Raw genomic sequence first — 14,109 nt, 5'->3', positions numbered from 1 at the left:
AGACGTCACCTGTGACTCCAGTGGTCACAGACGACAGCTGCAGAAACTACCAGCGAATGCGTTCCCGCAATCACCACATTGACGCCGCTACTTCGCGTTGGTGCGAGCATTTGACATGGCAAGGTAACTCGGTTGCGTGGTTCTGCAGCATCCGTCGGCCACCGGCGCTTGCATTCCCGTTCGTAATTTAGCGCGGCTTGGAAAGTTGCCGAATCATGGGTACGCGTAATTGCTGCCGGACTCCCTGGCCTGTTCTTGTGCCCGGACGGCACCATCGGCCCCTCTGGACCCGGCGAATGCGAGCTCTCTTATAATTTCTTGGTTGACGCTCTCATAGAGTTGTCCTTGGCATACCAACGTGCAACGTTTCAAGAACTTATGTGCACATGCTGTGTGCCCCGGCTGTGGCGGGATGGACGACGTCACTCACAATTCAGCCACTGTCTCGCGTACTTAGGTACGACGCTGCGACTGACGTACCTGATAAGACAGGCAATGGAGACCACTTGGGACACTACTGCCGGACGGTTTTTCGTTTCTTCTAGCCATATACAGCTTTTGCCGTAAAAGTACGTTCTAAGTGGTTAATATATGCACAAAAGACAGAATGTCGCTATCGCGTTCAACACTGAAACGCGAAACTTGAAGGTGCCGAAAATGTTTTCGTGCTTTTACCAAAACACCACCGCACACATTAACTACAAGTGGTACAATACGTCAGACTGGAGCATATTCTCAGGAGTTGTGTGTGATTCAGACTCACCTGGCACATTGCTTACGTTAAAGAAAATCGTGAACTCTTGTGTTTTCGGAGAAATGATGACAAGCGAAGTTATGCGCCTGTGCACTTGCATAGTTATTTTTTTCTTTTACACAACCTCATATACTCTCTCCCCTACGGCTAATGCTTTCCTTACTCTATGGGGAAATTGTACCGCTATTTACGTGCTTAGAAGCCATGTTGCAAGATACAAAGAAATTGTATCTTACACCGTGTTAAAAGCTATACACTTCAATTCTGTAGGCAACATCGGTGGTCATGTGTTCATAATTAGGAATCAAATATGGTGATGTAATGTATCAAGTGACCTAATAAAATATCAGAGCATCACTTCAGAAACGGCAAATCGTCTAAAAACCCACGATAGAGGGTATCACAGGAAATGAAAAGCGGCGCACATAAGGGGACCTCTTCTATACACTCGATGGTGTCGTGCCCTTTCGCGTGATGCCGGAATCTGCTTCCTACACAGCAATATAGTGCAGTTTCAGGCCATACTCCCAAATTGTTAACACCTTCTTATAAACACAATTTGCGCTACGGGACGGCTTCATGCTCTCCCAGAGTAGAGTACCAAGTACTCTAAATCATTAACCACTCTTTTTAAACACTCAAGTATCTTCCATCACTTACTCAGACATTGTGAACCACGCGACGACTTTGAGCTCTCTCATAGTAGAGTATACCTTGTGCTCTAAATCGTTAGCCACTTTTTCTAAGCACAAGTCTTGGCCGCCGTGACGGCTTTGGGCTATTCCATAGTAGAGTACCAGGTACTCTGAGTTGTTAGCCACTTTTTTCTAAACGCACGCACTACCTCGAGTAAAAACATCCTTTCAACTCAAAGGCTCTCGTTATCCCAATACCTGTTCTCCAGGCCTCTATAAAAGCCCTTTCAAAAGGGCAGAAAGTAGCACAAGAAAAAAGAAAAGATATGTTCGCGAGTCATAAAGCTCCGCATGAAAAAGAAAAAAAGCTTTGTTCGAACCGGATGTTTTCTCCTCACTGAGTCTAGCAACGAAGACGGCGAACGGAACCAGCATTCCGACACAGAACCGCGTCAGTACGAGCGCGTAGTTCTTGGTGTCTTTGTGCTCTATGTAGGTCGGGTACGGGAATCGCTGTAGGTGCACGGGCCGCATCCGGCTCGTGGTGCGATTGTGTCTAATTGACTGGTACTCGAGGTGCCGCTGCTGCAGGGCGCCCATGATGGGCAGCAGCGTGTTCACCTCGGGGAAGCGCTCTTCCTTCGAGGGCCCCTCGGGTTGCGACAGAAGGCGTTGTGGATAGTTGACCTGCGGACAAAGTGCAGAAACCTTTTAAAACCCGCTTGTAGACACGTACGTAGAATAAAAAATGTAACAATATTTGCAGAAGTTCTAACGCTCTCCGATAAAAATATGCATACAGCGCAGGTCTCTCGGGGCTTTATCTTAAGGGGACCAAGACGAAATCTTTCTTGATCCATTTCTTTACGGTGTGATAGAAATATCACTCTTACCAGTGCTCGTAGCTGCGGCAGGTATCATCAAAAGAACGTAGTTGCTTGAGAGGCTCTAAACGCAGATGTACCTTTGCTCCAGCAACGTTGAGAATTTATAAAGACGTCACCAGCCCTTCTCGCAATTTGTGAAAACTGTCGTCGTTCTGCTTTCGCTGGAGTTCCTGTAACTAGGCTTGACCATCGTGATTTCGAATTTCCGAGTGTTTTCAAAAAATTGCCCGCAGCTTCCCTCGGGGGAACACTGAGGAGTATGCGGAGCATATAATTGGTTAACGGGGTGTTAAAGTGCGACTTACTTGGGTCGATGGCTAAATTGGTTAACGTGATTGTGAAATGGGGTGTTAAATTGCGACTTACTTGGGTCCATGGCTAAATTGGTTAACGTGGTTGTAGGAGGGGGTGTTAAATGAGTGAACACGTACACACGTATGCGAAAGGGCGGCGCTGGTCGAAGGGACGTCGATCATTGTGTTTGTGGATTCGTTGGAATTCATTTCACCGCGACCTTGGACGTCGACGCGCCGTACAAACCAACCGACGAGCGGCAACTGAGCGAGCGAGCGCCGACCTTGAGTATATATACAGCTCGACGGCGCATGCACTGTCAGCTGTTGAATGTTCTCGAAGCGCGACGCCACATGCGCGTTTACTGGAGAATCAGGAGAATTGTAGATGTCGAACGCGGTGTGTAGAGGAGGATGGGTGCACAGATGGTGGAGGAGTGAAGCGCGCGCGGTGTGTAGAGGAGGAAGGGATGCACAGATGGTGGAAGAGTGGGCGACGGCGCGACGGCGCATGCGCGCGCGTCAGCTGTCGAATGTTCGAGAAGCGGTGCGGACGGCGCGGACGGCGCGGACGGCGCACTACAAGGCGCGAGTATAAGATGCTTCCGCATCTAAAACAACAAGCTATTACGTTGAGATGACAGGACATCATACACCTCTGTATTAGCAACATGCTTCGTGCACCTGTGTCATGTCTGGCGTGCCCCGGTGTTGCTGCTGTCTCAGTACACGAACCTAGCTAAACCATCCAAAACATCTGGTGATGCTGAGTAGCAGTGCACGTCGTTTCTGAGAGGAAGTGTAGGTGGCCAAACTACGTCGCTCCAAAATCTTGATTGATATGTAGTGTTTAATGTCCCAAAACCATCATATGATAATGAGAGACGCCGTAGTGGTGAGCTCCGAATATTTCGACCACCTGGGGTTCTTTAACGTGCAACCACATCTGAGCACACGGGCCTACAACATTTCCGCTTCCATAGGAAATGCAGCCACAGCAGCCGGGATTTGATCCCACGACCTGCGAGTCAGCAGCCGAGTAACTTAGCCACTAGACCACCGCGGTGGGGCCACTCCGAAATCTTAGCGACCTGGAAACTGCCTGCATGGTGGCATGAGCATGCTGAAATGTAGCTCAAGACGCGCTGACGATCATAGGGTCATTACGTAACACGAAGGAAGTGCTAGTTTAATGCATAATGATAACGCAGGTTTATATTGAAATTTTTGTGGAGTAACATATTTTGATATAACAAAACAAACAATATTTGAATACTATTGAAAAAAATTGGCAGATCCCACGTACAGTGGAAATCGATGATATGCGCAGCACGAATAGGAAATGTTACTAATATATGTCACTTTAAGATCAGCACAACGTTACGAGGTGGAGGTAATGATGCCTACATAACTTCCGTGTCGTGATTATCATGTGTGGATGTGTCGTTTACATTCGACATCTAATCACGTCACGTGATACCAAATTTAGTATATGTGGAGCTAGCGAAACGGCCGCGAGCACGCAATGAGCGTGGCATGTTGTCATGTTCTTACATCACACGCATGTCAGGATTATCTTGTTTGCACCAGTCATATATTTCGTCATTCATTGACGTCACGTAACACCAAATTTGGTATATGTGGAGCTAGCAAAACGGCCACGAGCACATCATGAAGAGTCCAATATACTTCAATGTAGTGTTGACGCGCGCGCACGCTGGGCATAGCGACGCTACGTTAGTGAAATGCGAGCATTCTAAAGTCTGACGCCAGGTGCGACCAGCGTCCATTGGCGCGGTTTCACGGCAACCGGTGCGAAACGCGACATGCTGCATTTCGCGCCGATGCGCTACCCAGACTAAGGTCCCTAGATGAAACAAGTTTCCAAGGTAGCGACACTTTTCCCTTTCCTCTTCGCCTATGTTCCTGAAGCGCCCCCTAGAAGGTTTAAAACTTTCATCCAAAAGCGAATGTTTGGGTTCCGTTGCTACGGTGAATAGATGTAAATGAAACAAAATGGAACGAAATAAGACGTAGAATAAACAGTTATAATAAAAAGCACGAGGTAAGTTGAAGAGAGCGAAACCATTTTCTGTTGTTTACGGCAACGCAGCATTGCTGAAAAACGTAGATGTTGCATTGAAGGAGCATGGCGAAACAATCTTGGTCGACTTAGCGCACACCGAAACGCTCCTCCTCTTCAGTTTATGTTCTGGCTACGATTTTGTCTTTGGTCACGGCGAGAATCCGGCTGAAGCCATATGCGCATGCGTACTCGTTTTGAACCTTTTGCATGATAATAAATAACACCAACAGCCATTTGCAAGATCACGTGCAAGTAATGCACCAAAAACAGACGCGGATAGCAGAGAAAAAGAGGAGTAATCAAGAGAGTGAGGAGGACGGCTCGAGAACAATGAGTGACGCTACCTTGAAAATTTGTTCCATCTAGGGACCTTATCCCAGACAACAGTACGTCTCCCTCTTTTCGTGACGGAGTGATGCCGGATGCGCTGAAACGCGCACGCGTCAAAGCAACGCAGAGCGGAGCACGCCTGCGAGTATATGGCAAGACCGGTGTCTGGCGAGGCACCGTCAGCGTGACGCGACGAAACGAATGCCGGTGAGCACGCGCACTGTGTCACGTTGGCATGTACTGGCGCCTTGACTGTGGCATGTTGTTATGTTCTCACATGACACGCATCTCATGATTATCATGTTTGCACCAGTCACATACCTTCATCATCCATTCAGGTACTGTAATACCAAATGTGGTACATGTGACGCCAGCGAAACGGCCGCGAGTGCATCATAAGCGTGGCATGCAGTCATGTTGTTACATGACATGCATGTCATGATTTTCATGTTAGGGTCTGTCTCTTGCGTTCACTGGACAGCCATGTCCTACCATACCAGTTTTGCAACATGCCATGTGAACGAAACTACCACAACAACTGCAGGACCAAGACATGTTAATCGTGACATTAATGACATACATGTATTGATTTCAATGTTATGACTAGTCGAATATGTTCTTCATACAGTCATGTTATGGCATACCAAGTTTGGTATCAATATCATTATCGAAATGGCCAGGAGAGCTAAATGTCGTAGATAGATAGATAGATAGATAGATAGATAGATAGATAGATAGATAGATAGATAGATAGATAGATAGATAGATAGATAGATAGATAGATAGATAGATAGATAGATAGATAGATAGATAGATAGATAGACAGACAGACAGACAGACAGACAGACAGACAGACAGACAGATAGATAGATAGATAGATAGATAGATAGATAGATAGATAGATAGATAGATAGATAGATAGATAGATAGATAGATAGATAGATAGATAGATAGATAGATAGATAGACAGACAGACAGACAGACAGACAGACAGACAGACAGACAGACAGACAGACAGACAGATAGATAGATAGATAGATAGATAGATAGATAGATAGATAGATAGATAGATAGATAGATAGATAGATAGATAGATAGATAGATAGATAGATAGATAGATAGATAGATAGATAGGTAGGTAGGCTCAAGGTCGCCGAAGTTCGCTAAGAAATTCTTCGCAATTAAAGTTGTCGCCCACGTATGGCAGTCAATGGCCACGTGGCCGGAGACATCAGATCGTTCAGGATTTGCCGCCAGAAGCACCACAGGTCCTTTTTCGTGGCTTCCAATGAAGAGATAAACATACAAAGCCCCCTCTCATGAAAAAAAAAACAGGGTTTATTTGAGTCAATGCGGCGGAAAATCTTCACATCCGTCAAGCCACCTCATTTGAGGTTCTGGGATGTTGTCAGTCTCTTTAAATCCAATGTGCTCAGGTGAATATGAATTTACATCTCCTGCTTGCACTCTCGGCCCTGCTAATGTAATGGGACACGACGGCGATCATATTCCCCATCACTTACTACTTAAGTTTCCCCGGAGCTCAAGCTTTTATATAGAAGTTGCTTGTCTTGTCACAGAGGTAAGCTACGGGGGGATGAGAAAAGGAAACTGAGAAAAAGTGAAGTACGAACTGGAACTAGATTGAAATAGGAGACCGGGAAGAAAAACCAAAACGGAGTGTACGAAGTCAATTTATCACTGGAAAGTAATTTTTAGGCAGCAGCAGCAACATTCAGTTGAACTAGCTGCGGTTCACGATGAAAGATTCTTCCAAATCATAACACAGCGCCAAATTCCGTCATTTTATTTGCTGCTTACCGCTTTGACGATATCGCTTTGCATCGGTTTGTTCTGATACGACCGAACGAAAGATCGCAAAACAAATCCGTACATTTCCTGGCTTTCAACAAACTCATCACCGGTCTGTGTTGTTTTTTTATCTATTTCTTCGATGTGTTCCAAGCCACCCTGATTTTTGCATTTATGATTTTATAGCTTGGAAACAAGAATAAGGTAAGGTGTGAGTTCATTTTACTATCGCTCCAACAGGTCCGCGCCAGATGTTTCTAAGCGACTGTGGCGCGCAATCTGTGCCATCAAAAGATGTGCAGTTGCTGAGTGAAAGTAATAAAACAGATGTGACTTGACATCAAACAGATTTCACATTGCTACGTTTGCATCGTTATCGCGAAATATAGTGTGCTGGATGTGAACCTTCTGAAGTTGCTTTTTTAGGGCATGCAAACTGACTTTACTGCACCAATTCAAATGGTCTCAAAATTGCCGTTTCCTCTTTCGACCAAAAGACGTTCCCATTCAGAACTTCTAGGTATAGCTAGCTTAATTTCAATCTGAACTTACCGTTCCTGCGGAAGTTCAAGCACACCTATAAACCTTCTAATAATAAAATGACCCTCACGCGGTATACGCCAGTTCCTGCTAGACACCTTCATAAATACTTATTTTGCTCGAGGTAACTACAAATCAGTGAGCAATAATCGCCAACATTGTATACAACGTCATATTGGAGTACGGAAGTAGGGCGGCAGCATCACACAAAAAGACCGCCTTCAAAATACACTCAGTGCTGATTTGGCAATCGAAGCCCGAGGGGACTTAGCAAGTGGAAAGCTCTGGGGCGCAGTGTATTTAGCCTTTAGGCTTTCTGGTGATTATCAAAAATAAATTACTACGTGCGCACTCTTTCTTTTCGTTTTTTTTCTGCGCCTTGGTCGAGGTGATTGTACCGAGCAGCACATTTACAGCACTCAAAATATTTTGGAGAACGCCACTGTAAGAAACTCCAGAATGATTTTATCCGCCCAGTGGTCATAGACATTCACGCATATTTAATACGTCGGTGTTCTTTCACTTTGGCGCCATCGACTGTGAAATGGCGAGGCAACGCGACGCCCTTCATGCTTAGCAACCAATAGAGTTTCATGGCAAACACATACCTCCCAGTTTTGACTGGTGCCTCTCTACTGGTATTCTTCCCAGCTTTAACTGGATACTAACATCGTGAATCATGCACGGGGCAACTAGAGCTGGTTACGCCAGTGCGTTCTACGGAACATTGCATAGACAACGATGGCGGAAGACCGGTTGGAGGTTATCTGAGACAGCTATCGCAGTAATGATGTTTCTTCATGATCTTGCTGTCCAAAGCTTCGTCCCACTTCCCTACTATTACTTCGTTACTGTTATGCGCGTGCTTGAATCCGTCGTGGCATCTCGTGTACTTACGCGCACATCGAATGGTAGCCGACCTCCGAAAAAGTTGACGTGCAGGCTGACTGGCACGCTGTCTCGGTCCCCTGGAGCCACGTCCGTATACAGCAGCGCCACTGTGTGCACAGGCGTGCCGTTTTGGAGGCGCATGGCTGCCACGAGCTCCTTTTCGGTCGCGAAGCCAGTCAAGTGGACCACCCGCAGATCCGCCATGGCATCATGCGTTAATCTCGCAAGGTACCTGTTCTCTACGGGCGCGAAGTACACCTGAAGGCCCGTGAGCAAAGTGCAAATGAGTACAGAACATGCAAACAATTATAATTTAGGTGAACAATATTGAGTATTTATGCCTCAACAATTAATGACGTGCCTTTCTATATACATAGCAAAGTGCGGGGCCTGTACGGGCCGCACCCCACAGTCAAGTAGACCAGGACAGGACGATGCTTGTCTCTAAAAATTATCATAAACGCTCGTTCTTACTTTCGCGTTATATATAGCGTCATTCTCAATTATTTAATTATCAGTGATAATAAGGTATTTGGTTAGCTTCAACTCACATCACCTCCAATGGTACCTTAACGAACGGCAAAGTCATGGTTGTAAGCAGGGTTGTGTGGTGCAAGGCCATGGATCAAGAATACTTACGTCGTGCCCAAAGGTCACGTGTAGCCAATGAATGTCATGCTCATGTTGTGTTAGTTTTGACAGCTGAGTTTCTGCGGTGGGCTGTAAAGTGGCTCTAATGCTGATGAAAGAGTTAAAATAACGGCTGCGTGCAACTTCATCAACACGAAATGATGGAGGCTACAAATTTCTATCTCCACAATGTGGCGCAGAGTCTTATGTTTTGGTATTGCAAAGTTGTAAGGCAGCATTATGAGAAAAGAGGAGGCAAAGAAAGTAATGCACTCTCATATTTTGTGGATATCGTCTCATCATGGGTGAGATCATTGCACATTACCATTACGCTGTGGAAAAAGGCAAGGTCTGCTTTGAAAGATCAAAAGAAAAGAGGTTCGAACACCGTCTTCAACACAAAAAAACAGCGGTTTCTGCTCGTTCCCCACACTTCGATATCCTCTGTCGTTGGGTCGGTTTTTGATCATGACAGTATCAATTACTAGGAAGCTCGGGCAATTTCAGCAGTGGCCATGATGTTCTGCCTGAAGGCTTTTAAAAACGGGGTTTAACAAAGTGCAAGCATCTTTCCAAGTATAGTAAAACTTGTTTTAGTGACATCACCAAGTTCATTATCGTCCAATTGTGTGGAAAATTATACCATAATGCGGCTATTACGTGTTTCTTAAACGTATCAGAACGTTAACAGTCTTGGTTTCTTCCAGCATTTCATATGCGAGTTGCTGTCTTATCAACTCGGATGGGCACTATATGGTAATCAGGACGAGTTGGTTGTTAATTTTGTTTTATAAAACAGTGCGTTATGAAACGAAGGACATCTCAGAAGCTGGGTTTATATGATTAAAGCTATGTGAGTGCCTCTGCTGTACATTCATTTTCTCGTTGTTTGTTTCGTAACGCGCTGTCCTATCAAAGCTCGAATACGTGCTCTTGGTACATAATCACACTATTAAATAAAAGTAAGACTCAGAGAAAAAACATTCTGCATCATGTCGTCGCTCGGACTAAGTAGGCTTCTTTCGAATACTGCGCGATAGTGTATACCGATACTTCATTGCTTCTGATGTAAACCTGGTGACCTGATCTCTCCTTTTCGAATTTTCTTTGTAACCTCCATCTGTTGTATTGTGCCGTGTTTCGAGTTTACTATATGACTGCTACAGAGCAGTCAGTGTGGTGACTACAGTGTGGTGAATTGAGCCTTCAACAACTAATTTTTCTAGTATATACTGTCAGAACAAGTCATTGTGGTTTGTTTTTTTTAGCTAAGCAATGTTGCGATACACTTTACGCGTTGGCAGAGCTTCCCTTCTTTATATCAAAGCATATTGAAGCAACAGCGATAGGTGCTTTTATGGACGCTGTAACGTTCTGCAGTGCTGCCGGCTTCTGTGGTGGAGGTGCTTGGAGGGAGTAAGGCCCGAAGCAGTTCTACGTGAGAGTCAATTTAAGACGCGATAGCACGTTCAGTACGGAGGGCTTAGGTACTCTCCACAATACTGTACTAGTAATGAACTATATCGGAAAAGGTGCTGCTATCTACGCCATGATATGTAATGGGTTGGTGCAATTCCTGCCCTTATCGATTCACACCGCAATATACAAAAAGGAGGAAACACTCGTTTCGTGAGAACTGGCTAACCTCCGTGTCCTTCCTCTTTCAATCCTCCTCTTCCTCCTCCTCCTCGTTTAACAAACCAAAATGGCGGTGCCCATGTGTTTTACGTAAAAATAATCTGTAGCACCTCGTCATTCTTACGACTGCTCAACCACTGTGCTCGAATATATTCTGTGAAATCGAGATACACCGTAGAAGTGTACTGGAGACTAACGTATACGTTCCCACCTGGGTGATCTGTGCCATGTCGGGCTGCGTGTTCCAGTAGGTATAGGTGCTGATGGGCCGAAAGTAGGTGTCGCCTCTGCGCACTAGTGGTTCAACAACCACGGCGTCGTCCTGGATGCCCAGCAGCAGCACCACCATCAGCACAATCTCGAGCAGCGTGGTGGTGTAGTGGCGCTGCATGCGCTTTATGTAGATATTCTTCCACAGCACCATCAGAAGCTGGCGCCAGGGAGATGCGCCGGGATGGAGCGCCTCAGAGGTCGCAGACTCGGGGCTACCCGCTTTAACATCGCCAGCTGCATTGGCACCTGCAATAGTAGCGGGCCACTGCTGTGAGGTATAAGTGACAATGAGTCCTAAGTTAGTGCCCTTTGAAGCGGTTTATAAGACTTCTTTCATCGTAATGGTGCTGAACAACAAACAACCTTTATTGGAAGGCCGTTGTGTTGCGTCGGAATATTCGCTTTTGGTTTTGTTCATCGCACACCCACAGGACATTACGTAATTGAGCTAGGTGTAGCGTGCATCATGTGGCTGCGGCAAAAATACCAGCCGCCTTGCCTGAAAAAAAAAGATCTTTGCCTCAATTCCTTCCAAGCTGTGCCTACCGATATCCTTCGTGACCGCACTGCTCCTGTGTTCGAACATCCAATGTCCTTTATGCGACAACAGCAGTGGCATTTCAATACAGTAAACGATATTCCACTGTAGCTTTCGACGAAAAATAAAGCCTCCATTGTCGCACGTGGCAATTCGCCCGAACGTTTCATTCGCCACACAACACCGGCATTGAATGCAGCGCAAATATTTTTTTAAGCCATAGCGCATACCTTTATCTGTGTAACAATCTGGGAAACATCTTTTATTGCCAATTTCGCGTAGTTAGCTTCGTACTGTCGCCTCATAATTATGAAACGCCTGGTGAGTAGGATACGGAGTGTAAAGTCTGGAGCGGCACCGTCTCACTGACCGAAGCACGTTAGCTGGTGGCCTCCACGACTAATGTAATTGTCTCGCTTTTTTAGATTTGTACCACTTTTGTAGTTTCTTCGACGACACATGACCTGCATTCCTTGTGTGCGCCGGGCAGGCAGTAGCTATTTGTACGCCTGTGACACGTAGCAACTTAAGTGCACTTTGAGTGAGTACATTCAGCCGTGAGTGTGATTTGCTCGCTTTCACACGAGCAAGTTTAGCGTCGCTCACTGCAAAGTAAACTTGCCGGCAAGTGCGTTCTCTAACCTTACTTCACTGCGGCGACTGCGGTGAAGTGTGAAGCCTCGGTATACCAGTGGCTTGTACAGAAGGACGTTGTTGCCTAAAGCGGTGCTCATAATATATTTAAACCATTGTTCTTGTTATGATGGATATTGTTGTGTATGAAACAAGTCATAATATACAACAATAAGCTCGCTACTTTCCCCGTTGGGCTGTTTCCAGCCACACTCGCTAGGGGGATGCGGAAGCACATGCACAGCAATGGCTGCGTCCGTCGCGTTGTTTACTTTCAGATGCACTTGCACTTGTGTTGGTGAGGTATTCTCTAGTAATTTAAGATGACATGTACCACAGGTGGTACTTCCACGAAGACAACGTGGTCTGAAGATGATACGCAGGTGCGAAAATAACAAATATACCTTGTGCTACAAATCTGGCAATCGCCACTGCCATCATTTTCTAAGTGCACTTCACTTTCACATGTAGCAGCGAACCGCCGAAATGACTCTCCGTGAGCGTAAGTACACTCACACAAAGTGCACTTAAGGTGCCACGTGTGACAGGGGTATTAGTCTGAGTTAATGTAGAAGTATGTACCAACTGACCCAGCATTCCACTTTATTAGTCTGAGTTCTTGCGTAGGAACTCACTTTTTACCATGTGGTCGCTGACTGACCTACAAAAATTACCATCCGTTTCTGAATCACCGAGCCTTCAAGGGTTAATTGTCTTGAAAGTAAACTGGCCTTCATTTTGTCAATTTTATGCCCCGATAATAATAATATCAGGCATGACTGCCAGTTTTATTTTTCAAACATTTACGGAAGTGCTTCATTGAAAAAGGTCTGTTTCACCGCGAAGGCGAAGCAATGAATGCGATAGTGACAAATAATCAGAATGTCACGCTAATCATGGCAAGCAACTCGGAACTAGCAGCGCGCTGCTCAAGCACAACGAGTGCACGAAAAGAACACACATGGGATGACCACCAACTTCAAACTGTCGCAGTTTAGTGCTTAAAACACACTCCTCAAACACAAAAGAAAACGCACAGGTATACAAAGGACAGCTGAGAAATAAGCCCTGTTACAGTTCCTGCTTCGTATTTCAGCAGAACGCTCTTTTGGCAGAAGTGGTCACTGTGGTGAGGGAAGTAACAATTGTTTGCTACGTAACGTCAATACAAACTTTCTAGAGAAAACAGAAACCGTGCAAACCACCCGAACATGAGGTAAGCTCGTGCGCATGGGTGACCACACCCTGTAGGGCAATTAACAGCTGGTAGAGTTAGCGACATGCAACGATCGGAGTGACGATTTTTAAAGAACGTTTTTCGCACCTTCTTATTGGTGATCAAAATAACACGATAAAACTCTTCCAAGATCTGCCTAACACCCTCAGTTAATGGTGCATATAGTTATTACGCTGTTCATATCCTGAAAGACATACCCTCTGTGGCCGTGTCATCTAATGCCACGCGCTGTGAACCGAGGAATCGCAAGCAGATATCTTTGCCACGAAAAATATGTTCCTTTGTTGCGCCCCACAGCAAAATCGTGTGGCATGACGTAGTACATTGAAAAGGAGAGCCGTAACGATGCTTTGTCGATGCGTCTGGCCCACCAAAATAGTGCCACCTACTATAGCACACAACTCCCGCCCATTAGCGCTGTAGCTCAAAACAAACTATAACGGCAGCCCGCTATGGTTTTGCAACGGCTGGAAGCTTACGCGTCAGGTGCATCATCCAAGACAGCTTACCTATCGCATGTAATGTAAGCAATCATTACTCGATGTAATTGCGCCACAATATCTGTCCGCACTATAAGAAGTCATGTAGGAATCGTTAAGGAAATAATTAACTGGCACTGACTCACCTTGGGGCGCTTGCAGAGCAGGTTCCCCAGGCTCTTCGAAAGCAACATGCATCTTCAATATCAGGCCTAGTGTTCGTAAAAGAACGCGTGGAGCAGCGCGCGCTAGATCACGGACAGATTCTTCTTCCTCTATTGCGATGGCACGTTGTCTCGAGCATCGCCGCCTCTACTAAGATTTTTTTTGAATGAAAGGTAAAGTAGGACAGACACCAAAATTGGACGGTAACCAGACATGAAACTGGTTGCAGCGTGTATTTTGCTTGCTCGCACGAAGAGCTGAATATTTATTATGAACACTGTACTGGAT

At 45.6% G+C, this 14,109-nt stretch overlaps 1 protein-coding gene across 1 annotated transcript; it reads right to left on the bottom strand.

The window, feature by feature from the left end:
* Positions 1–213: 213 nt before the first annotated feature.
* LOC142785156 (uncharacterized) lies at positions 214–13,854 on the bottom strand. Its single transcript, XM_075883606.1, has 5 exons — positions 13,803–13,854; positions 10,708–11,015; positions 8,235–8,486; positions 1,770–2,076; positions 214–344 (listed from the first exon to the last, which is right to left on the bottom strand). The coding sequence occupies exons 1-5, from the start codon at positions 13,852–13,854 to the stop codon at positions 214–216; spliced, it is 1,050 nt and encodes a 349-aa protein (XP_075739721.1).
* Positions 13,855–14,109: the final 255 nt, after the last annotated feature.

The sequence above is a fragment of the Rhipicephalus microplus genome, unplaced genomic scaffold (genome assembly GCF_043290135.1).
Source record: "Rhipicephalus microplus isolate Deutch F79 unplaced genomic scaffold, USDA_Rmic scaffold_18, whole genome shotgun sequence".
Classification (NCBI taxonomy): Eukaryota; Metazoa; Arthropoda; class Arachnida; order Ixodida; family Ixodidae; genus Rhipicephalus; species Rhipicephalus microplus.
The sequence above is the reverse complement of the archived record's forward strand: the minus strand, read 5'-3'. Positions and strand labels throughout refer to the sequence as shown.

Excerpts from the sequence above, each read along its gene's own strand:
- LOC142785156 (XM_075883606.1), bottom strand. The coding sequence starts at position 13,854 with ATGCATGTTGCTTTCGAAGAGCCTGGGGAACCTGCTCTGCAAGCGCCC. Across the intron at positions 11,016-13,802 it reads TGCTCTGCAAGCGCCCCAAG|GTGCCAATGCAGCTGGCGAT; the intron begins GTGAGTCAGTGC and ends CTACTATTGCAG. Across the intron at positions 345-1,769 it reads CAGTGAGGAGAAAACATCCG|GACAACTCTATGAGAGCGTC; the intron begins GTTCGAACAAAG and ends TGGTATGCCAAG.